This window comes from Microtus oregoni, unplaced genomic scaffold (assembly GCF_018167655.1).
Source record: "Microtus oregoni isolate MIOR12 unplaced genomic scaffold, Mior012 000001F_ref0000356, whole genome shotgun sequence".
Lineage (NCBI taxonomy): Eukaryota > Metazoa > Chordata > Mammalia > Rodentia > Cricetidae > Microtus > Microtus oregoni.
This window is the reverse complement of record NW_024543060.1, coordinates 6,312,829-6,337,043: the sequence shown is the minus strand read 5'-3', so window position 1 is coordinate 6,337,043 and position 24,215 is coordinate 6,312,829. Positions and strand designations below refer to the sequence as shown.

General features: G+C 46.2%; 1 protein-coding gene across 3 annotated transcripts in view; it reads right to left on the bottom strand.

Annotated features, from left to right (window-relative positions):
* Positions 1–661: 661 nt before the first annotated feature.
* The window catches only part of Adra1a (adrenoceptor alpha 1A), a 109,361-nt gene continuing 85,807 nt past the window's right edge, over positions 662–24,215 (bottom strand). For 2 of the 3 annotated variants that reach the window (XM_041665497.1, XM_041665503.1), the window contains exon 3: positions 14,710–23,589. In XM_041665497.1, the coding sequence (XP_041521431.1) occupies positions 23,072–23,589 (518 nt within the window). In that variant the 3' untranslated portion in view covers positions 14,710–23,071. Of the gene's footprint in view, positions 854–14,709; positions 23,590–24,215 lie in introns of those variants that run through there. The other variant, XM_041665513.1, reaches the window with a different exon arrangement.

Genomic DNA, 24,215 nt, shown 5'->3' with positions numbered 1-24,215 from the left:
CCCCCCTGACTCTTTGTGTGGGGAACAAGTGAGGATTAAAGGGGACATTTCAATTATCTATCAGCCAGCTGTGGCGAGCAGGGCTGGGAACTCTGGTGCTCACTTTGCCGCAACTGAAGAGAGACACCCTGAGCTGAGTTTTAAGAAGAGATTTTTTTTTTCTTCTGGAAGAGATATTTGCTATCTGGGGGATTTCAACACTGAGTTCCCAAAGAGACTTTCAGTTGGAAGTCTGGAGGCCACTGCAAAAGCCTGGACATGGGCTGGGTGTCTCCCCAGCTTTCTCACCAAATAGTGATGAAGTCAGATAGAATCAGCTCACTCCTGGGACCCCAGAATTAGTCTGGAGGCTACTTAATATAGCTGAGTGTCGGAGAGCATTTTCCTGAAGAGGCTTGCTTTGGGAACTGGGGACCTGCACAGTGATGACAACCACGAATCCGGGGGTGCCCAGCTCCAACTATTCTGTCTTGTTCTAAAACCATGTACCCTCATTTCAAATATAATCACGCGTGAGGAATGACAGTACTTCAGAGAGAACTATCATTAAATATTTTATTAAGAACTTCATTATACATATGTAGGGAATTTGAAGGGTCGAAGGGCGTCATTCATTGCTCAGTAAGTTTCTTTTCTTCTTTGCTAAGAACTTAGGCTCCACGGCAGGGAGAGGAGAGCTAGGACTCCGACAAACGGCAGCACTTTCTGGGCACAGGCCTCAGTCTCTCCATCTGTGAAAGTGGCACAGTCTAGACTTGAAAAACTGGTACAGCAGCGATTAGACGGAGGCCAGTCTGGGTCTGAAATATTCTCCTAATGCACGCAGGTCAAAGGGCATCCTCAGGCCATGATCCTGAATGGAAGAGGAGGTAACTGTTAGAGGTGAGGAGGGGCGAGTGAGGTGGCTCAGAGGGTAGGCAACTGTATTCAAGCCTGGTGGCCTGAGTTTGATCTCCGAGACTCACACAGTAGAAGGAAAGAACCGACTTCCACAGATTTTCCTCTGACCTCCACCCAGTGCGATGGTTTACACGTTCCTCCCGCATACAAGCACACCAAGTAAGTACATCAAAATATAGTGAAAACATTTTTAAAAAGAGATGGGACTAGTTGGAGGAAATGAATTAATTGGCGGGCAAGCTTTTGAATTGGAAAGAAGGACTTTGGCCCCCGATTGCTCTTTGATGTCTGGCTTCTGTACAGCGAGCTGCCTTTTCAAACACTTGCGCCGTGATGTGTGCCCCTTGACAAGCCCACGGCAACTCCCACAAATGACCAGATGCTGCAACCGTAAGCCTGAATAAATCTTCCTTCTGCCTGCTGATCACCCCGGGGCTTTGTCACGCACGGGTAAGCAGATGGTCAAGGGCCCGGCCCAGAAAGGTGGTGACAGCCGCTTCGCAGAGCTGACTCTTCCAAACCTTACCTTTTTCTTTGGCCTACCTCCTCCATCTCAGCTGCCTCTTGGCTTTAGATGGTAACAAATCAACCTCTTTGCTGTGCTATCATGCGTCTGTGTACCATGCTGGATTTCTATTGGCTCCTTCCGCTGCTCTGACTCGCCCTCGTCTCCTGGGTGTCTGTGTTTAGAGGGAGTGATCCTCCATCCTCTTTATCTTTTCTCCCATCCCTCTCATGTAGGCATAGTTTGATCTGATTGGTGGATCTGGAAGAACAACAAGCTGGTAGACTCAGCTCCAAGACTCCAGCCCTCCTCCTTGCGGGCAGCCCTTTCCCTAGTAGCTCTCAGCTCTGTTACTGTTTAGCAGACTGCCTGGTCTCTCCCCCTGCGTGTTCCCTAGACCCTGCACTGTTTATAGCGGAGACCCCCACAAAGCTCAGTTGCCCACAGATGGAAGTCCTTCCATTTGAGTTTTTATGGAAATAAGTCTAATTCCAGGAAGTTCTGGCTAAGAGTTGGTTTCCTGAGGTGTTGAGAAGGTGGATCAAGGGGTAGAGTGCTTGCTGCACAACTCCAGGGACCTGAGTTCAGATCCCCGAATGTACATGAAAACTGAGTAAGGGAGCGTGTGTTTGTCTAATTCCACAGAGATGGAAATGGGCCTATCCTGGGGCCATGCTGGCCAGGCAGTGAAGCCAAAACAGAGTTGTAGGCTCAGGGAGAGAGCCTGTCTCAAAAAATAAGTTAGAGAAATGATTGAGAAGGACATGTCGACATCAATCTCTGGCTTTCCATGAATGCTCACATGGGCCAGTACACCTGCACACACACACACACACACACCCCTATGCATACTGCACAGAAACACACGTAAGATCCCTGAAATCCACGCAACTGGGTTCAGATCCTAGCAAGGCCATGTGTTAGTAAGTTATGCCAATTTTCCAAACTCCTAATCCTTGCTGAACCCCAGTTTCTCTTCTTTAAAGAAGAAAAAAAGATAGAAGAACCTATTCCAAAACTCTGTGGAAAACGTTAGCTGAATTAACACATTGAAAGCGTTTCAAACACCTGCTCCCAAGCTGCAAATTGAGGGCAACTAAGTGCTTGCCATTTACTCTGCCAGTGCCAAGGGGAGGCGGATGATGGAGCCTGGGCCCTGCACGACTCATTTCTGGGCTGCTCTACCTGCCCTGGGTATACTTCCCATGAACACTTTCTCAGTGTACATGTTTACTTGGCTAGTTTTAAAGATTTTCTTAATTATGTGTATGTGTTTGCATGCGTGCATAAGTGCCAGTACTTGAGGAGGCCAGGCAAGGGGCAAGGGTGCCAGCTGGAGTTGAGATGGTTGTGCGCCACCCGAAGCGGGTGCTGGGAGCCGAACCCTGGTTTCTTTGCTGCCGAGGAAGGGAACAAACTGAGTCCTGAGTGCCTGTCACCTTCTCTGTCACGAGTTCTTGTTCCTCACGTCCTGAGGCTGAGAGCAGTCCCTCTGCTCCCACCAAGTCTTCTTAAGCCCAGGCTGCTCTTGATTTCAGCTTGCCGGGAAGAGTCCTTGCAGACGCCGGGCCTGTGTGGTGACCGGCTTTGACCATTCTCTTCTTTTGACTGTGGTAGGCTTCTATAAAGCCAAGACCTTCAGTGACCATGCTCCAATCCCAGTAGTCAGACACTTCTTCCCTGGTTTGGGGGAGCGCTCTGTGATTGATGGCTGTGGGCAATAAGCCTATGGGAGAGCAAGATGGCTGCTGCTCCGGAAGGCTGTGCGGTTCTGCTCAATTTTAGTACTGCTTCCGTGGTTCTTACGGAGGATAGGAAGAGAGAGAGAGACAGAGAGAGAGAGAGAGAGAGAGAGAGAGAGAGAGAGAGAGACAGAGAGAGAGACAGAGACAGAGAGAGACACACACACAGACAGAGAGAGACAGAGAGGATAGGATATATGTGTGAGTAACTGAGCAGCTGGGGTTTGCTCTTTTCCTCACAGCAGTCCGTGCCTCCTTTGTTTTCCTTTGTTGTGCACGGTAGGCATCAGAGTAAAATTTTATTCGATGAAACAATGGTGCTGATTAGAAATATTTGGGGGTTGAAGAGATGGCTCAGTTGGTAAAGTGCATGTCATAACTCGTGTAAAAAACAGACAAACAAAAAATCAGAGCCGTCCACAGTGGCTGTACTTGTAATCGCAGTCCTGGGGAGATAGAGTTGAGGAGATTCTGGGGCTCTCTGGCTAATCCTCCTAGTACAATAGGAGAGTTCTAGGCCACTGAGAGACACTGTCTCACAACAGCAAGAAGGAATGGCACCTGAGGAATGACACTTTCAGCTAACTCCTGGTTTCTACACCACACACACACACACACACACACACACACACACACACGAAGGAAAAAAAGGGAAAATTTAAGAAGGAAAGAAAGGATAAAGGGGAAAAAAAGAGAGAAAAATCTGTGAAAAGCATTGACCTAATTTTTCCCAGTGACTACTCAGAACAGCTTTTTATAGTGGTCTGACCTCTGTGACTTGCATCTGGCTAAAAGGATGACAGAGTCATCTGGCCAACGCATTGGCAATGGCCACTTGAGGACCCAGCAGCAGGGGTCCCAGCAGCTTCCTCTGAGCCTAGAAGACTCACACTTCTCATCTGAGAAAGGAATTTCCTTGCCACGGCTAGTATTATCTGCGGTCATAAGTACATACACGGCTGTCAGGGGACGGTGCCATACATAAATTGACTCCAAAGGCAATCTCAGAAGAGTTCCAGAAATATTTTGGGCCGTGTCAACACTGTTGAAACAAGTTTATGGCCCTTCAAAATGCTAGAAACTCTAAAATAAGCTCTCCGAGTCGTTCTGTAAGACTCCCGATATTAAACTGCTGTTTTCCAAAGGGCAGGAGACTGGACTTGGCGTTGACTCGGTGGTGTGTTTGTTAAGTCAGAAGCACAAGATCTAAGATAGCCAAGGATCTCCATTTACTCAGTTGCTGGCCTATAAAATGCACCAAAGGCCATCAAGCAGAAGCTCCGGCTCACTCTGCTTTTACTAGGCAAGTAAAAAGAGCTGCGTATTTGAATGTGCGTAGACCATTTCTGGAAGACGTCTAGCATGTGAGCATCATGGCCCACATCTTTTCCCCATTATAGTTTCCTTCAATGTATGTTGAGATGATGTCAGGTATATGGGAAATGCCCAGTAGAAATGTGTTGTATGAATCAATTAATAAGAAGTGGTGGTCGCTTCCTGGGAGCAGGGCTGAAGGCTGCTAGAATGGGGCCTTCTCAATTTAAACCTCATCTAGCATTTACAGGGAGAGAGTGAGAAAGATGCCTCTTTGCTCCATGTACCTCTATACCTTAGTGCACAGAAAAGAAGGTGCTTATGGCCCTGACTTTCCTGAAACCCTTGGCCCTTCCAGTTTCCCATCCCCTGTATGAAGGAGGAATGAGCAGTCTGGATGGCTGTCTTTGAACCACATAGCCCTAGTGTAGAAATGCCACCCTTCCTTGTCCTTGTTCCCTCTCCATTGCTCTGTGGTCAGGGGCTTGCTTGTGTAGTAGGTGTGGCTTAAACTTTGCAGTGTTTCTGCCTCTGTCTTGCTTGTGGAGATGGGTGGATGAGGACAATGAGGACACTGGGGTTTTCTCTTGTCTTAGTCTGGGTTGAAATATATATATATAAAACTGGTGTCTTCCACTTAGCAGGAATTTGTGGAGGCCAAGGTACCCAGAAGCACAGTGTCTGAGGCCCATTCTCTGGTTTGTAGATGGTCTTCTGGGTATAATTTCACGAGGCAGAAGGGGTGAGGCAGTTTTCTGAGGTCATTATTTGGGGTGTAGTCCATTTTGCTGTTATTTACTATAGTTATTAAGGCAGACCAGTTGTGTTAGTTATTTTACATGTTGTCTTCACAAAGTACCTAATATATGTAGCTTATGGGAGGGAAGGTTTATTCTGTCTCCCAGTTCAAGAGCACAGTCCCTCAGGATGGGGAAGAGGTGGCAAAGGCAGGAGGCAGCTGGCCACATTGCATCCACAGCCAGGAAGCAGAGAGAGATGAATCCTAGCCCATGGAATGGTACTACCCGCATTCAGGGTAGAGTTTCCTGTCTCAACCCACCCAATATGGATATAGACATGCCTAGAAGTTTGCGTTTATGATGATTCTAGATTGTATCAAGCTGACAATCAAGATACTCTTGTACAAGTTAATAAACATTTCCACACGCACACACACCATGCTGTGAGCACATTGGGACATTCCCACATGCACACACACACACACACACACACACACACACACACACCATGCTCTGAGCACACCAGTACACAGACACACACACACACACACATACCATGCTCTGAGCACACCAGTACACACACACACACACACACCATGCTCTGAGCACATCAGTACACACACACACACACACACACACACACACACACACACACCATGCTCTGAGCACACCGGGACATTCCCACATGCACACACGCCATGCCGTGAGTGAGCTGGCCCACTCTTTTATGCCCTCTAACTGTCTTTTCTCTTTGTTCTTCCCCAGTTACCTTCCCTTTCCCTAATACCCAGAGTTTGGGGAGGTCACAAGCCTATGAAGGAAGGGTCTTTCCTTTACTTAATTTTTCCATCCCCAAACATGTTAACGATGGAAATTAGATTCCCATGTGGAGATTTTGGAAAGATCTGAACAATCAGCCTACGTAGCGTTCTTCAACCCTGGCCATTTCAGATTCAAAAAAGGGGTGGAAAGCCTGAAGGAGTCAGAACGGTTCAGTAATGGCACCCAGCATGTGGGGCCTCTCCTGGGGATTATTAAATCTGAGTGTCACGTCCATCTGACTCAGATCCTTCTGTGTTTGATTCTTGCAGGAGGGAGTGGCACAGAGGTGGTGTGTGAGTGTGTTCAGACCCCAGAGCTCCCCTCGACCTCAACATGATTAGCATCCCGTGGACATAAATTCCGTTCATGCACATAAACTAGGGGTGTGTGCATCAGAACAGAGCAGCAGCGAGGAGTGGGAACGGAGACTGTTTTTCCCATTTACATAACACTAATTCTTTTTCTGCAAATTCTGCTAGAAGCAATTAACATTTATAAACAGGACTGATGATAATTGGCCCGCAGAATGACTTAGTGTTCAGTCTCTGTCTGGGGTAACTGGTTCATAGAGTCATTAAATACCTCGGCTAACATCAGAATGGGAAGGGGCAGAATTATCATCATTCAACCCTTTGGGTCTGAAATAGAGATGGACAAAGTTCAGCATAGGTGGAAGTAAGGAGCCTGGACTATCTAATGCCTGAAACATATACCCCAGAAGAAGCACTACTTAGGAGCTGAGTGCAGAAAGAAGACTTGCTATTGCCTAAAATTTTTGTTGGTGTTTGTTGTATGTGGTACTGAGCTTCATAAAGAATTCTTTGAAGTACACTATGTACTTTGACCACATTTAACCCATATCCTTCCCCTTTCCTTCTTTCCCTTTCTCTCTGTCCTGACAGTTTCTTCTCCCGCAGCCCCCAGCCTCTCCGCTGCTTTCATGTCATACACATGACAATATAAATGGGTTTATATACCTCTGTAAAATCTAGGATCTACAAATGAGAGAAAACAGGTGATAATTGTTTTCCTGAGTCTGACTTATTTTGCCCATATGATGATCTCAAACTAAACCTATTCCCTGGCAAACAATGTATTTCCGTTCTTTATGGTTGAATAAAACCTCACTATATATGTATGCACATAAGTATATCTATGGTATTTCCTATGTTCATTCACTGTTGATGGACACCGCTGCTGACCCGTTCCTTGGCTGTTAGGAATAGCGCTGCAGTGAGCAAGTGTGCTCAGGTATCTCTGTGAAAGGATGAGTATGCATGCTTCAGGTACGTACCCAGAGGTGGCATAGCAGAGCCAAATGGTAGTCTGTCTAGCTTTGTGAAGAGCCTCTATATTGACCATCATGGCTTGGCTCGCTTACACTGCCATTAGCGGTATGTAAGGATCCCCCTTTTCCCCCCATCTGTGCCAGCATTGCCTTTATAGTTCTCTTGACCAAGGACGGAACCTCAGTGTAGCTGTGAGTTTCCATAATTGCTAAGGCTGTTGAGAAACTTTTGCATACGTTTGTTTTTTTTTTTAAAGATTTATTTATTTTATGTGTATGGGTATTTTGCCTGCATGTATACCTTATGTGTATAGTCCCCACAGAAGCCAAAGGAGGGAGTTGGATTCCTTGGAACTGGAGTTATAGACAGTTGTGAGCTGCCAGGTAGGTGCTGGAAATGCTCAGGTCCGTTACTGAACCAGACAGGGCTCTTTTTTTTTTTTTTAAGGTTTATTTATTTATTATGTACACAGTGTTCTGCTTGTACACCAGAAGAGGGCACCAAATATCATTACAGATGGGTGTGAGCCACCATGTGATTGCTGGGAATTGAACTCAGGACCTCTGAAAGAGTAGCCAGTGCTCTTAATTTTTGAGCCATCTCTCCAGTCCCTTAGACAGGTCTCTTAACTGCTGAGCCATCTCTCCAGCACCCACTGCAACAAGCTTCTTGACTTTGTAGTTCATCTTTTGAGGTCTGTTTATTGGCTTGTCTATTAATTAGCGTCTTTGATTTTCTTGGTATTGAGCCTTTTGAGTTCTTTATATACTAGATGTTAATGTTGTGCTGAATAATGTACTGCTAATAAAGATTTTCTCTCATTCCATAGTCTGTCTCTTTGCTTAATATTTGTTCCCCTGCTGGAAAATTTTTCGTTTCATGCAATCCCATTTGCCCGTCATTGGCATTAATTCTTGAGTTACTGGAGTCCTTTTCAGACAATTCTTCCCTACATCTTTGTGTTGAATGTTTTCTTCTAACAGTTTGAGAGGTCCAGGTCTTAGTTAAGGTCTTTGATACATTTGGAATCTGTTTTTTTTGCAGGGTATGAATTAGGAATCTTGTTTGTTTCTCTACACGTGGACAGTCATTGCCCACTAGCTACCAGCTGAAGAGGCTGCCTTTTGCTGAATGTATATTTTGGCATTCTTGTAAAAAGTCAGGTGACCGTACTTGCATGGGTTTAGTGCTGGGTCCTCTGCTTGGCTGATTTGTGTGTCTGCTTTTGTCCAACACCTCGCTGCATCTGGAAGGACGGTTCTGAAAGTAGAATCTGAAAGTGGATATGGTTTTGTTTTCTTCTTAGAATTGCATTGTTTCTACAGGGTCTTTTGTGTTTTTATATGAATTTTAGGATTTGTTATATCCCAGATATATATGTACCACATATATAACATATTCATATATATGTATGAGTATTGTCATTAGCATTTTGATGGGGGTTACATTGAATCAGCACATTGATTTTGGCAATGTAGACATTTTCATTATATTAATTCTGACTATCCCTCAGTGTGGGAAGTCTTTTTACACGTCTTCTTCAATTTCTTTAGTATTTTAAATTTTCTATTATAGAGGTCTTTCACTGCCTTAGTAAGACTTTTCGCTAGATATTTTATTATCTGGATATTATTTTGAGTAGAATTATTTGCAGTTAGTATATAGGAAAGTTGGTGGTTTTTGAATGCTGATTTTATATCCTGGTGTTTTATAACAGTGGCAATCATGCCTAGGAGTTTTCTAGAGGGATCTCTAGGTCTCTTACGTGTAGGACCTATCATCTGTATATAGCAGTATTTGACTTCCTTATTTCTTATTTGTGGTCCTTTTATTCCTTCTTCTTGTCTTATTTCTCTAACCAAGACTTCAAATACTGTACAGAATGAGAGGAGAGAAGATGGACACCCTGCTCTTGCTCTGACTTTAGTAGAACTACTTTGTGTTTCCCACTTAGTATCCTGTTGGTTATAGGTTTGGCATATAAAGCCGTTATTTTACTGAGGTATTATCCATCCATCTATCTATCCATCCATCCATCCATCCATCCATCCATTCATCCCTTTGTTTCAGTTCTAGTTCAGTGGGGCGTTTATCATGAAAGGATGTTAGACTTCACTGAAGGCCTTTCTGTATCTGTTGAGATGATCATGTGATTTCTGCCCTTACATCTATTCGTCTGATGTATTACATGTATTGATCTGTTGCATGTTGAACCCCTCCCTGCATCCCTGGACTAAAGCTCACTTGGTCATAGTGAAAAATCTCTGGGAGGGAATGGGGCTCAAGTGTAACCCTGGGGTTCCAAGGTTCTTCCACTGCGGTCAGAAACCGGTCTCCACTGGAGAGTTCTCCTTGCCCACACCCTTTTCTGACCACTGGCTGCTCTGCTCTTTGCCTTGGCTTTGGGCCACTCAATACATCCTGCCCAGAACACATTTAACATCTCCATGTCGGATTTCTATGACTTCCTTCTCTGGCTTCTTTCCTCTGAGCCTGATGGCCTGGTCATCTGGCCTGTGTCCTGCACATTGCAAGTCCATTCTCCCATAAGCCACCCAACAGCAGCTTTCCTCTTCTCAGCCACCCGCTCCCTTTGTCCCCTGCCGTGTCCCCAACATGTCACAACTGAACAATGAGGGCGTTATGCATTTAGAGAAAGAGGTTTAAAATATTTTATTAGGGAGCACTCATCAATATGGAACAAAGCTTAAATACATGGCATCAATATGCATAAGGGACATATAAATTTTCATCACCGGGATGGTCACATTATGAAACAAATTAAATAAATTTACTCTTAACAGTGGGCACAATCATAAAGTCCATATTTTAATAATTTATTCATTTGCTTAATATTATGTACATTTATTTTCTTGAGAAACAAAAAGAACATAAAACCAACATGATTATTTACCATGTCACACCATAAACAAATGGTCCTGTAAAAATGGTGTGTAAAAAAAAATCATAAACACTTAAGTAGCACATTCCAAGGGTATGGAGTGCATTTAAATGAATTTAAATGCTTCAAAGCCTTTGTAGATTTCTGGGTGTTGCCTAAATGCATCAATACACAACAGTGGACACAATTCAAGTACAGCAATGCACACACACGAATATATTATTTTCACATGGTAGAGAGTTCTCCCTTATAGAGCACAGAGCACATACCAGGCTCCCAATGGAAGAAAATGTGATCGTCAAGTCCACTGACCAAAGACAAACCCTGGAGGTGGTGGGCACCGGGCACTTGGGAACTCTACCTCCTGGGACTCTTACGTGTCACAATCGTCAAGGTTATAGGAGAGTCAGGGCAGCTAAAACCAGCCAGGCAGCCCACATCTGCATCTCCAGCAGCCTAGCAATGTTGTGTTTGTGTTTTTTTCAGCAGCTCTGAGGAAGAGACAGGAAGAAAAAGCTGCAGCAGGCCAGCCAATGTCAGGGTTCGTGTCTGAATAGCAGCAGCCTTATTTACTAAGATAAGCTTTTCCCGTGCCCTAGCAAGTCAAGTCAGTAAGCGCTGGCCGATGGCAAAAGTGTAGTTCAGGTCCTTCGCTTTTTCTTCTCTTTCCTCCACCTCCCGGGCTGTGTTTGGTTCATAATCATCACCAAACACCATTGGCTGAACATGTGTCCTGGCAGAATCAGCTGCTGCCTCTTTGGCACGGGAGGCAGCCATTGTGGTATCGTAGCGACGCAGTTCACCGAGTACTTGTGCAGGACAAAGCTCCTTCTTGCCAAACGTGTTGTGCAACGTGTCCTTCCTGTGGCAGCTTCTCTGCTTTTAATAGCACTGAATCACCTTCCCTACGATTCCCTTGCTGAGTCTTCCCAAGCCTTCAGTTACTTTTTTAGATTAAACACCTCATATTTGAGAAAATGTCTGATGAAAAAGGAAATATATATATTTCTGTTTAGGTGTCTCATTGTAACGTAGAAAGCATTGAGAACAAATGTGGGCTATTGAATAACCGATGCTTTTGAATTTTTCAGCCAGGCCAAACCTGGTGGCCCTACCGGGAAAGAGCCCCTACACTCTCTGTGTTCGGGTTTGTCCGGTGAGTTTTCCGTTGTCTTAAAGAAAGGAGTGAAGGGGAAAACAGGTGTGGTTCATCTGCAGGCCAGGGGGATGAGGTTTGCTGAGCGGAGGGACCAGCATGGTTAAAGAAGCTGTTCCTCCTTGAGCCTGAAGGAGGGACAACCCTAGCCCATACTTGGGCTGAGCCAGCCCCAGGGCCTTTGCATGTGCATGTTCCTTCCTTTCTGGGAGCCACTTCCCTCCTTTCCCACTGTCCTTTTCTCTCAGGACCCAGAAGGAAGTTAGTATTTTCAAGAAGCCTAATTTTGTGGTTAGTGGGCACTTTTTTCCAAGTTCCTACCCTGGATCCTGGAGCGCTCTTTCCCCCCATGGACAGCAAGCATATATTCCAAAGGTAAAGACCATGTCTCCGTCATTGCATTCTCTATCCCTTGGGTCCCAGGAGGCCCATACTACATACTGGATTGGTGATGGAGCCCACAACTGGATGCAGTGGCAGCTTCCTTGGGAAGAGGGGAGGATTTGTTTTGTATACTGACTTTCCCTCTGCCTCTGCGGATATATCAGAGTTTGAGGAACACTACAGGAACATCGTTGTGAGGGTTCAACTGGTTTTTGTATGTAGTGCAGGGGATCGACCCTATAGCCATATTCACTCTAAGCAAGTGATCTACCACTGAGCCACACCTCCAGCCTTGGGGTTTAATTTGTCAGGATCCAGTGGGGGAAATTGTCTCAGCTTGCTATATAGACATGAACGGCTTTTGTTCCCATGTTGGCAGCAGTGATAGGTTAGATTTGTATCCCTGTCAGAGGAAGCTTAGACAAGGGACAAGTTTCCCTGCCAGGCAGGACGCAGTGTTTCCTAAAGTGATCCCAAAAGGACAAAGGATGATTTGGGGAGGACAGAAGTCACAGACAGGGATCTGGCTTACTCTAATAGGCATATGTTTAGATAAAAAGCAGGACCTTTGGGGAACCATATTATAATTTTTAAAAATGAGCTTTGCTTGTTTTGCATTTTTAGATTTGTTTTGTGTATACCATAGCACACGTATGCAGGGCAGAGGACAACTTTCAGGGGTTGGCTCTTTTCTACTGCCATGTGGATCCCAGGGACTGATCCCAAATCCTCAGGCTTGGTGGTAAGCGTGTAGCCATCCTGATGGCCCTCCTATTCAGAATACTAGGCATCGAGGCATAAAATTCTATCTTTTCATAGAGTAGCAATTTTACTCCAGTTCCCAAATATTCATGTTTTTTTTTTAGAGTGCCAAACCTAGGCAGAGAGGGTTCCTAGAACTGAGACACATGTCCTCTGTCAGTGGGATAACCTGTCTGCCCTTCTGCCATCTGAGGGGTCATGTGTCAGCTTCCTTTCTCCCAGCACTCAGAGAACCAGCCATTTGGGCCAAGGCCCTTCCCTTGGCTCTTGTCATAGCCTTCCAGCTGCTCCCTAAAATCCAGAACTGAAATAGTCATGGGCTGTGTTTGTATGAAGCACAGTTGGGCCAAGAACCTAAGCTCGGAAACTGATTTCCCCCACCCTGCTTAGAGCAGATTTGAGATTTTGACTGTTGGCTGGGAGATGGTGGCCAACCTCTGCCAGAGACAGCCTCTGAATGTACTTATGTTCCCATCCAGTCATGCCCAGCTGAGCTTGGGGTGGGGACCTTCCCATCTAGTCACCTGTCCAGAGGTCCCCAGAGGTCCTTTCAAGGGCCCATGGTAATATCTGAGGACAATAGGTTGTGACCTACAGCTCACATGACAGGCACTCGACTCCACTCAAACTCAAACGGCCCCTGTTAGTGATTGGGAATGGCTGTTCATCTCGTAAACACTTACTTCTGACAGTCGCCAGGCGCTGCTGAGCCCTGCTCCCTTAGACAAATTTAAACCGGACTTTTGTGTCGAATCCGGCAGTCAGAATGACTCTCCTTTCTCATGGCATCCGCTTTATAAATACACATGCACCTTGCATGTAGTGACCTTTACAGGACAGCTGCGATAATATAAGTCACTTCCCAGCACCACGCCGGTAGCTGGAAAAGTATAAAGCACCATTTTTTTGCCTGGACAGTCCTGAGCCCCATGGAAATCCTCGAAACAGTTCAGGGAGCCTGACTTAAAAAAACAGTACAGTGAAATTTCCAGGTAAAGGTATCTCTAATCCAAAGGAAAAAGCACGATGCAGGGGGTGCAGCTAACTGAGAGCCCACAGCTGAGTTTGGCAAGGGCAATGCCCAGCATGGCATGGCTCGTTTCTGATTTCCTTTATAATCATACAGAAATGACCTGTGGATGCTGGCGAATTCTGCAGGTGAGCCTGAGGCGGGGTAAAGGGTAAAGGAAAAACTTACTCTCTCAATTGTTGTTTGTAGAGTGTTCGGGTTTACGGAGGCCTCGAGGGTCTTTTCTCATACTCACCCCATGGAGAGAGGTGCTGGGAGGGGGGATGAGTTAGGGAGGATGCTGGCAGGTGGTGGAGGCCACTGTGACAGACTTATGTCATCTTATGAGGTGTCTTCCTGAACGCACATCTCACTGCTCCCCATTTCACAGATGAAGACATGGGGCCAGAGGGGTCAAGGGGCTCGCTCAGAGCCACTGTAAGACAGGGGCCTGCACTGAAGCCCAGGACTGTGACGGCCCTGCCTATGGCTCTTTCCAATATCAACATCCCTCCAGCTTCCCTCTTGTGCTGCGGTCTGGGTGGATCCGAGTAGGTCAAGGCTCAGCAAGTTGAGTCTGGTTTAGGTTCCCACAAGAGCACTTGCTTCAGAAGCAACGGTGTGTGTGTGTGTGTGTGTGTGTGTGTGTGTGTGTGTGTGTGCCAAATCTCAGGTTTCTATTCCCAAAGTCCCTGCAGACCTTTCCCTCCCTCTGCTTTGATGCCCAAATCCTTGTGTCCACTCTCTATGAAAATCTCCCACCTACAATACGACTCTACAATCTTGTTCATGCCCATTTCAAACTGCGTTAAAGGGCTTAACAGTGAGCAGGGGTTCTAGAAACAGATGTGAGCAGAAATGTTTAAAGTTTGTGGGTTTGTGTTGTGTGTGTGTGTGGTGTCTAGACAAGAGGACACTCTCAGGAATTGTCCTTAGGAGCTGACCACCTTGTCTTTTAGGTACAGTCTCTCACTTTGACCTGAAACTCACTGATTTGACCAGGCCGGCCAGCGAGCTCCAGGGGTACACCTGCGTGCTTCTCAGTGCTGTGATCTCAGGGGTGCACTGTTGTCTTCCTTCCTTCCTTCCTTCCTTCCTTCCTTCCTTCCTTCCTTCCTCCCTCCCTTCCTCCCTCCCTCCCTCCTTCCCTCCTTCCCTTCTTCTTTCTTTCATGGGTTCTGGGAATTGAACTCATTCTTAGGATTTGCAAGGCAAACACTTGATCAGCTATCTCCATAGACCTAAAAATCCACCTTTTGTGACTTTTTATGACCTTGTTTCTGCACCACTTGTTAGAGTCAAGGAAGGAATGAAAGAATCTTAGAGTTTGCCATGTGGATTAAATTGCTATGGAAATGACTGGAAGGATGTTTTTTGTTTGTAATTTACTAGAGTCATCGAATAAAGACTTGTTTTTCTTCACTTCCGATGAAGAGAGCATGCAATTTGATTGGGGCTTTCAACACTGAGCGGGATGACTGTAGCAGGTGGCCTGCTCCCACCTGAAGTTCGGGAGGAGGGTGGTGATGCTCAGCACAGGAAGGCAGGAGCCAGGCTGGCCGCCAGAAATGGAGGTGAGAACAAGCAAGGGATGCTGCCTTTTAATTCAACTTAGTCTCCAATAAGAGTTTTACTCTTTAAAATCAAACAGAAGCAAACTGTTAATAAGTCTAGGGGTACTGGCATGTTTTCTCTCAAAAGCACCTGCCGCTGCACTGTCTCTTAGCCTCCGCATTTGTCACCTTGGGTTTGAGCGCCTCTTTTGGAGACGAAAGCTGCTCACTGACCTGCCGTCTGTCAGTGTCCTCTGTGCCTCTGCTTTTTACAACTGCTGTCACTTCCGGTGTGACACAGGGACCAGGAAGGACACTACATGCTCAGATTTTGATCAGTGAGGAGACAAAGTCAACATCAGCTGAAGAAGACACAGCCAACTAACACCTTGATTTGGGATTTCTAGCATCTAGGACCGTAACGACCCTGGCGGATGTTGTTGAAGCTGTACAAGACTGCGTTATTGAGCAAAAATGTGCCCGAGCAATGAACATGAGGATACAAACGCTGAAGCTACCAGCAAGAATGGGAACACTCATGTGGAAGAAGAGTCTTCAGGGAAGACATTTCTCTATTTCAAGGGCAGGGTAGGCAAGAAGGGGAATCCCAATTTTCAGGAACGTGCAGCATAACGTGTAGGAGAGGAACAAGGAACAGAGGTTTGGAGGAAGCAGCATCCCATGGACAGTCTAGCTGAGGTGTGCTTCCTGATGGATTAGCCATTGCTCAACGGGAGGGGGGACTGAGTTTACTTGATGGGTTCATCAAGGCCTTGAAGAGCCTGGTGACCTCCTACTACAGAAAGTTCACAAGAAAGAACAAAAGCAAGAGCCAAAAGGTGATGGTGGAGAATAAGGTTGAATTTGAGAGCATGAGAAAAGTGTCTAGATTGTGAGAGGTTGGTTAGAGGTACTCCGGAAACCATTCCAAGCCAAAGCACCCCTGAAATGTGGCCTCACAGTGTGCCCGTGCCCTTTGTGAGGGATGGATCACCCAAGAATAGACAGGCAGAAATCCAAGGTGAGGCTCAAAGTCCTGAGAGGACCAGTGCCCTGAGGATGCTCTTGCCTTGCGGGCCTCGTTTTCTGGTCCAGGCTTGTGGAACTTATCCTTTTATTCACAGCATGGTGCATGTTTCCCACAGACAAGGGCCTAATGAAACACCGTTCATTGTCTGCAAAACTGGCAGGAGTGGAGGGTTGATTTATGGGGTTAAGATGGAATCAGCATAAGGTAGAAAGGACAAAGGGTGTAGACACAGCACGAGGTGGGAGAAAGGGTGTGGAAGGGAGGCTGCCATTCAGCACCTCCCAGGCCTTTCTTTCCAGGCTCAGCTTGGTTGTGGTGCCAATAGTTACGGGTCTTTACAGATTATTTCTGCCTCCACTGTCCTACCCACGGCCCAGCCTTGGAGTCTCCTTTCTCAATACTCAGATGCTGCACTAAGTCACATGATCTGAGTCTTAATTGCGTCTGGAAACCCCCTGCTCCTCATTGTCCCTTCAGGACTGGAGAGGAAAGGAAGGGGTCCTCCATTGCAGCATTAGCTCAGGGAAACACGGTTTTTGCACTTCTCAGGGAGTGCTAAGTAAATTTTCTGATATTGGAGCCATTCTATTTCATTCATTAGTGATTTCAATTTAACAAAAAACAGAGAAAGAGGAAAGAAAGGGAGACATAGGAGGAGGGAGACACGAGAGAAAATTCTATTCCCATTTTTCTTCTGGAAGATGCTCTCTGTGTCCCATCACTTTTCTTAATGAGTTCCAAGTAGGTTCCAAATGCCCTAACACAGGGGACTGTGGTCATAAGGCCTCTTCAAGAAGCCTCAAAGGTTTCTAGGGATCTCCACTTCAATGAGTTCTGAGGACCTGGGAGAAATTTCAGGGCAGTCTTGGTCAAGTGGCTGCTCTGAGATGGACAGATGTCATAGGGGGAGACTGCTTTCTAAGTCTGGAAGACCCCTGGACTCACTGTGGCTTCTGTTGACCTGCCTGCCCTATAGGGCACAATGTGGGGAGTGATAAACCCTTCCCTCTGCTCCTAACACCTGCCTGAAATCCTGAGGATGTCAATGTGAACTTGCCACTGTATGTAACAACTCACACAGTTTGGGAATGTTGACTTCATCCAGGGGTGACCCATCAGTGACCTATTTTTTATAAACATGCCAATCACCCGCAGCCACAGTTCAGTAGTATTAGCTCTATACTGCAAGCTAGTGGTGGTGTGGAGCATGGATGGAAAACTGTGGCCCATGGGCTAAATTCGGTCCAAACCTTGCTGTCTTTTGAGCTACCAATGGGTCTACATTTTTAAAGGACTGTCCATAGCCTCCCAGTAAAGAGCCAAAACTGAGAACTTAAACCACCATGCCTGAAATGTTTACCTTCTAGCCATTTATAGAAAAAGCTTGCCAACTCCTGGTATACATTAAACAGATGTTTATTTATTTATTTTTGGTTCCGCTAGGAGCACCTCCCAATTTGTAACAATGCCTCTTGGAAAAACACATACTTGACTTCTGAACACACCGTCAGAACCCTGCCAGCTCGCACACTGGGGACTGTCTGTGCCTTGCGTTGGCTTCATGTCAGGGTGGTGCTGTGGAGAGTGGCCATTGGGGACTGCTGATCAGAGTGTGCCCAATGACCCACAGGTTCCCTTTGGGACCTTTGTATTCCTGAGGACCTTAGGGGGACAGTCACAACTGACTTTGCCTGACACGTCGCCCTACCGAGCAGAGCAATCGCCTTCTGCCCCTAGCTATTTCCCTGGATCAGTAGTAGCCTGATCAGGTGCCTGTCTGTCAGCCAAGGGAACAAGAATGGGTGACCATGTACTACAAGTTCTTCCCAACCGTTGGCCAGGACAGGCAGGGAGAAGGTGCGGTCAGAGTTAGAGCTCTGACCTGGAACTGAAGAAGGGAGCTATGGAAGTCAGAAAGCCAAAATACATGGCAGACCTGCGGACACGGAAGCCTCTTGGAGAAAAGCTGGATATGAGGGTGCTCAGAGAAGTCCTTAACTCCTGACTTCTATTTTTTCACGTGCCAAATGTAGATAAAGGCTCCTTCCCTTTTCTCCTCCCACACTGGAATGACCGGAGAAAGGTTCGATAAGTATGTGGTAATACACATATCCATATATCCATGTGTGTGTGTCTGTGTGTGTGTGTAAATTCTAAATTCATGTTGGAATTTCTGTCTTAGCTGCTTCTCTACGACCTTCAGATACATTTATTTTATTCAGCCTGATTCATAAACCAGGTTATTCATCTTTTTTTTTTCTCTAAATGCAATGCTAAGTTGTGCTAAGATTTTTTTCCCCCACCTAATTAAGTCTGTGTTTTTCATGGCTCAACAATCCTCAAACCCAGCTTATAATGTGACTGCATTGAGTGTGCGACAGGGACCGCATGACAATAACTCCCAAGCGACACGAGAGAAAAGGTCATTATCTGCCCTTTGTGAACAAGCCACCAGTTTCAGGACAGTTTCTTTCCTGTCAGTTGCAGCAAAGCATGGCTAACCCTTCCTGTTTTGAGTCACGGCTGTGGTCAGTCTCCTCCTTCAACGCTCCCTGCCACCCCTACAGCCTTTGGAGGTTCAGCAGCGGCAGTCTGAGACATGACATTCTCCCGCAGAGAGCAGGCAAGGCTCTTTCTCAGCTCGCTCATGTGCCACAGGGCCCGGGAAACATGAATGAGAGCCCATCCATGGCACTGTTGCCCAGGGACTGGCTTCATATGCTGCTAAAACCCTAACTCGCTTCCCGGCCCAGCCCCCACAACAGTCATGTCCACTCAATCATCTTGCAGGGAACCTGGAGGGCCAGAGGCCACTGTTGTCACGGCTTTTGGAAGATGTGACCTCAGCTCAGCTCCTCAGCATAGTTTGGAGGCCCAGAGCAGGTGCTGTGTTCCAACTGGGCTCTTTCGGAGCTGTGAACGGACAGGTGGTTTCACGGTTAAAAGCCCTGGTAGTGTAAAAAAGAGACCAGAGTGACCGATGAGCGCCTCTGATGCCTGCGCATCTGCTACCTCTGTCTCCTCTTGTTGCCCTGGTTTTCACTCGCCTCTCATCTGTTGCCTTCCACCTGTTCGCCGTTCCCTTTGCTGATGAGCCATCTCTTCCCCTAATTAAGACAGCAAGCATTCATTGGAGAGGCAGTGTATATTTTGGCAAGAGATAGAGCTATCCCCAGAAGCAGCGAGGAATGTTTGTTAGCAGTGACTAAGGAGTGGTGACTAACACAGGGACAATTACCTGCTCAAGAAAATGCTTCCTAAAATAGTTTTGCTCCTGGGCTTTCACCCCCCAACCTATTGTGCTGAAAGGTCTTCGTGGTGGCTCATATAGAAAAGGAAGCAAGCTAACATGCACAGCTGTTGACCAATGGCCTGTCTTCAAAAACTGCCAGTCGCTGGCTTACCCAGAGACCAGCGTTCTGAGTGGCATCCAGGAAAGTCACGTGCCCAACACAGGCTCTGTACTTCCTGGTGGGATGTCTCTGGCCTCTTCCCTTTTTGCTATCTTGTAAAATAAAGGTTGGAATTTAGGTGTGTGGGAACTGGTGTTGCAGCTGTTTGTATATATTTTCTAAAAGGCATACGTCCTAAGTGTCCATGTTGACTTCCACATACCACTCAGTACGTGTCCCAGTTATCATTGGGCCTTTCCATTCTTGGCTAATTCTTCCATGTTCGGGTATATGCTCATCTTGTCCTGGTCTAGTACAACCTATCCGCTTTGTAAGGTTTTAGCCATATCTGGGAGCAAGCACTATGTCCTGGAGATGGGAATGCTCTCTAATCGTTGGAATTACAGATACAAGGTTTGATGGTGTATTTGCTAAGATTAATTTGTAGAAAAAACCCCAAGGGAATAAGTTCCATTAAAGTTGGGGTGTGGAATAGTCTCCTGAGAATCTCCAATTCAAACTCTCCTGTCCCAGTGTGCGAAGCAGAGGTACTATGTAGAAGGTGAACAGCTAGAGGGAAGCTCAGGCTTGAGCCACAGTTCCTTCTTGACTATGGGCAAGTCCTTAGCCTTTCTCAACCACCAGAGTTCATTTTAAAACTGGCAATGGAAGAGTTTCTAGAGGATCAGAGTCATTGATCCCTGACATGTGATGGAGCTAAGAGAAGTGCTGTAAGAGAGGGCTTATAGCTCAGCTATCATTCTCTGTCTTGAATGGGCCAGTCGGAGTCAGTGCTGAGAGCTGGAAGCTTCAGTGCTTTGCAAAGGGTGTCACATGCAGAGTAATTCCGTGCAGAAGCAGTCTGGGATGAGACTATGACAAGGAGGAGCTTTTCTTGCAGTGGTATAGCCTGGAGTTTTTTCTTAATAGGGTCTCATGTAGTCTAGGCTTGCTCAAACTTACTATGTATTCAAGGTTAACCTTGGACTCTTGATTCTCCTCTTTGTACCTCCTGAATGCTGAGTTCACAATCATGAGCCACCACTCTTGGTTTTAGGTGCTGCTGGGCTGTGTATGTCAGGCAAGCACCCCACCAACTGAGCTGCATCTCTGATGCTCCGGAGGAACTTTTGGGTGAAGAGAGCCAAGGTTCCTCTTCATACACATGGTCTGAATCTCACACTAGTCTCAAAGTCGCCTACCATAATGCCCCCTTGATGTTGTGACAGAGAGACAATCCCAAAGCGATCGTTTTCTTAGAACACGCAAGAGAGGATATTTTAACTGGGGTTACTCTGGGTAAATTCTTAAAACTCCAAATAGAAGCAGTAAACACGTGAATATAAATATGACAATCATTCATTTGGCTGTAACCATTTTAGATAGCTTTTGGCACACTTAAAGGTACAGCCTTGTTTTTTTTTTTTTTTTTTTGGTCGATGATTAAAAAGACATTCCACTTTTATGCTGTTTACCCCACTTTTGTCTCCATGTTTTTTGGTGACATTATCAATTTCTTATAAAGTTGTTGTGTTTCTAGTCAGCACCCTGCTGTGGGAATGGAAAAGGCTGTTAGATACTTGCTTCCTTAAGAGGGAGGGATGCCAGCGGGGTGTGCGGGCAGTTGTTTACGGATAGCGCTACATGCATACTATTGGTTTTTATCTGAGGACCTAAACTGGCATTAATGGTAGCTTTTTAGTGTGCCTAAGTTTTCCACTTTTAACATTTGTGTTTTTTCACCCAGAGATTTAAGGATCATCGGTGGCATGGGATGGTACTCTGCTGAAGAAAGGCTCTGCCCCTCCCCATGAGGATGTTCTTCTATGGGGGGATGACAAGAACAAGGGTCGGTTTTAGAATGCAGATGTAGAAGGAAGTTAATTGGAACAAGGATGCTTATATTGAGAAGATGAGCCAGGCTTGCCTTCCGGAGTTCTTCCTGGACACTTTGACACTCACATCTGGTAGAGTTGTTAGGAGCTATGCAGAGAGCCCAAGAAAAGCCTAAAATCCCAGCCAATTTCTCAGTAGCAAAAGCCAATTTCAGAAGAACACAAGGCCAAGAAACTCTCTTGCTGGCCAACAAGAAGACACGGCCCAGGAAAGGGTAGAGGAAGCAGGTCAGATTCAAAGCCCCAAGACAACCAATCACAAAACCCACAGCCACACGCATGCACTTCCTTCATTGCGATGTGGATAAAGATTTGCCTGTAGAAAGACTTATGGCAGAGTTCAGTTTGATGTAAGGAGGGAAAGGAAAGCTGCAAGGACCAGGAGTCTCCCTGTGGTGGTTTCATAGTAACTTCAACCTGCTCAGATGCTCTTAGGGGAAGAAGTTATGAAAAATGTTGGCAGTTGTGATTCTTATTAGGGTTGGTGCCACAAACATTAGACCTTATTTTACAATTCTTACGGAGGAATGACAGGCATGTTTTAATTTTTATGTGTGTTTGCCGTGGTCACCATTCCTAATAATGTGAATTATTAAGGATGCAAAACATATTGAAAAAAGTGGGAATCAATTTTGGGCAGTTATTTGGCAATCAATTGAAATGTTTGAGGGTGAGCATCAGTATGTTTGAAAGCTTAGGAGGGGTGTGCCTGGACCCTGAGACTCCCTCTATGTGCCATCAGTGAGCCCCATTCACTACACAGCAAGGAAGCAGGTGAGAGGAAATGGAAGCCAGTATTCTGCCATTCCTGAGTTTCCATTGTGGAGTCCTGGAAAGGGCGAGTGGTTTGTCCTATCAAAGAGGCGGCAGAACAACAGGGCATTAGCTTGATGTTAGCATCCTCTACATTCCAGCTTCTTGGTCTTTAAGGAGGTAAAAGAAGAAAGCTTTCCTTCACCAGGTCTTGCAACTGTTGCCCTGGCCATACCCTCTGCTCTTGAGAAAAGCATGCTTTCCCTGGCTAGTCCTGCTCATACTCCTTGGATCCAAGGATGGAGAATGTGCCCTAGTTTCAACTGGGGATAAGGAACCCATCAAAAAACAACCTCTGCGAAGACCCCTGTCCAGGTTCACCCAAGCTGAGACTTTGGTGGCGCTTCCAAACTCACTTTAAAGCATGCTGGCCACTACCTTATACTCCTTTCTCTCTAGGTCCCCTCTCCAGAAATGTCAAATGTGGTTGCCAGTGGGTTCAGCCTGAAAATAAAATACCCGCCCTTCCATCAAGAAATAGCTCCAAACTTAGAGTGTGTGCTCAAAATATTCACAATGAAATCACCATCCTGTATTTATAGTCTTTTGGATTGTGGATGAAATTTTCTTTCCCATGGTATTTCTTGTTGAAAGGGTCAGTTGTGGAAAGCAGGATCAGAGAGTGGCTGAGGGTTTGAGCGGAAGGGAAACAGGCCTCCCATCATTCAGAACCAATTAGTTACCAAATACCCTGCCTCTTACCCTGTGCCCTCTTCCACTGTCCCCGGGAACTAGTGCCCTCCCTCTCCCCTTTCCCAGATGGGGACCTCCTTGAACGGTCCTGGATTGTCCTTCAAGAATTTACTGGCCTTCTGAGAGGGAATCGGAGGTACCTAGTATCACCCTGTGACCTTTCCCGTTCTCTAGACTTCCTCCCCATTTTCACCGAGGGAGATGGTATGGATCTTAATGGTTGGAACTTGGTGATTTTCTTCGAGGCTGGGGGTCGAGGACCCCACACAGCAGCAGACCTGCAAAAAGCTTTTACTTCTCACCCTAGCTGTGGTACAGGCAGATTGGTCCTTCGGCATTGTAATCCTTGCCGATCCCTGGGACATGGAAGAGAAAAACTTCCATTCACAGACTCTGTCTGTCTTGGAGATCTTGTAGAAAGTCTCTCCCGAGCCCACCGGGATACGAACCATGTCTCTCTGCTGTCCTTCCACGGCCTGGCTGGGCGGGTGCAGGGTGTAGCCCAGGGCATGCTTTGAAGACTGCCGTCTTCGGAGACACTGGATTCTCAGCACATTCTGAAAGGCTTTCTTGAACTCCTGGCTGGAGCAGGGGTATATGATGGGGTTGATGCAGCTGTTTAGGTAGCCAAGCCAAAATACTATTTTGAAAACGGTTTCCGAGGGCTTGAAATCAGGGAAGAAGGAACCTGAAAGAGACAGGAAAGGATTACACAGATGATTGGCAGGTCAAGGGGCCAATCAGTTAAAACCACAAACCAACACACATCTTTTTCTACTTTTAAAAAGTTTCAAAAGCTTCCCGATGCACGCAAGTGTCTCATATTTGCTGGTAACCCCTTTGTTATGATTTCAAAGATCATTTCAGACTGCTAGGGTTGTACCAGCTCCCTCTCTCAGTGATAGACAATCATGTGTTGGTTTCCTCAAGCCTTAGAGAGTACAGTGTGCCATTTTTGGTAGAGTCTAGACACACGGTTTTGCCTGAGTTATAAAACAAGGTAGGAGTACATTCAAACCCACATCCACATTAAAATGTGATTACCCTCGCTGAGCCAGTGACTCAGGCCTTTCATCCCAGTACTTGGGAGGCAGAGGCAGGTGGATCTCTGTGAGTTCAAGACCGCCTGGTCTATAGAGTGAATTCCAGGGCAGCCAGGACTGTCACACAGAGAGAAAAAACTGTGATTACCCGATCCTATCCTCTGTGAACAGAAGGACCAGCCCAGCACTCCTTATTTTTCTACCCCAGACATTTATTAGCTCCCTGAAAAGGCATTGTATGGTTTTCTGTACCCCCAAATGTTCCTCTTCA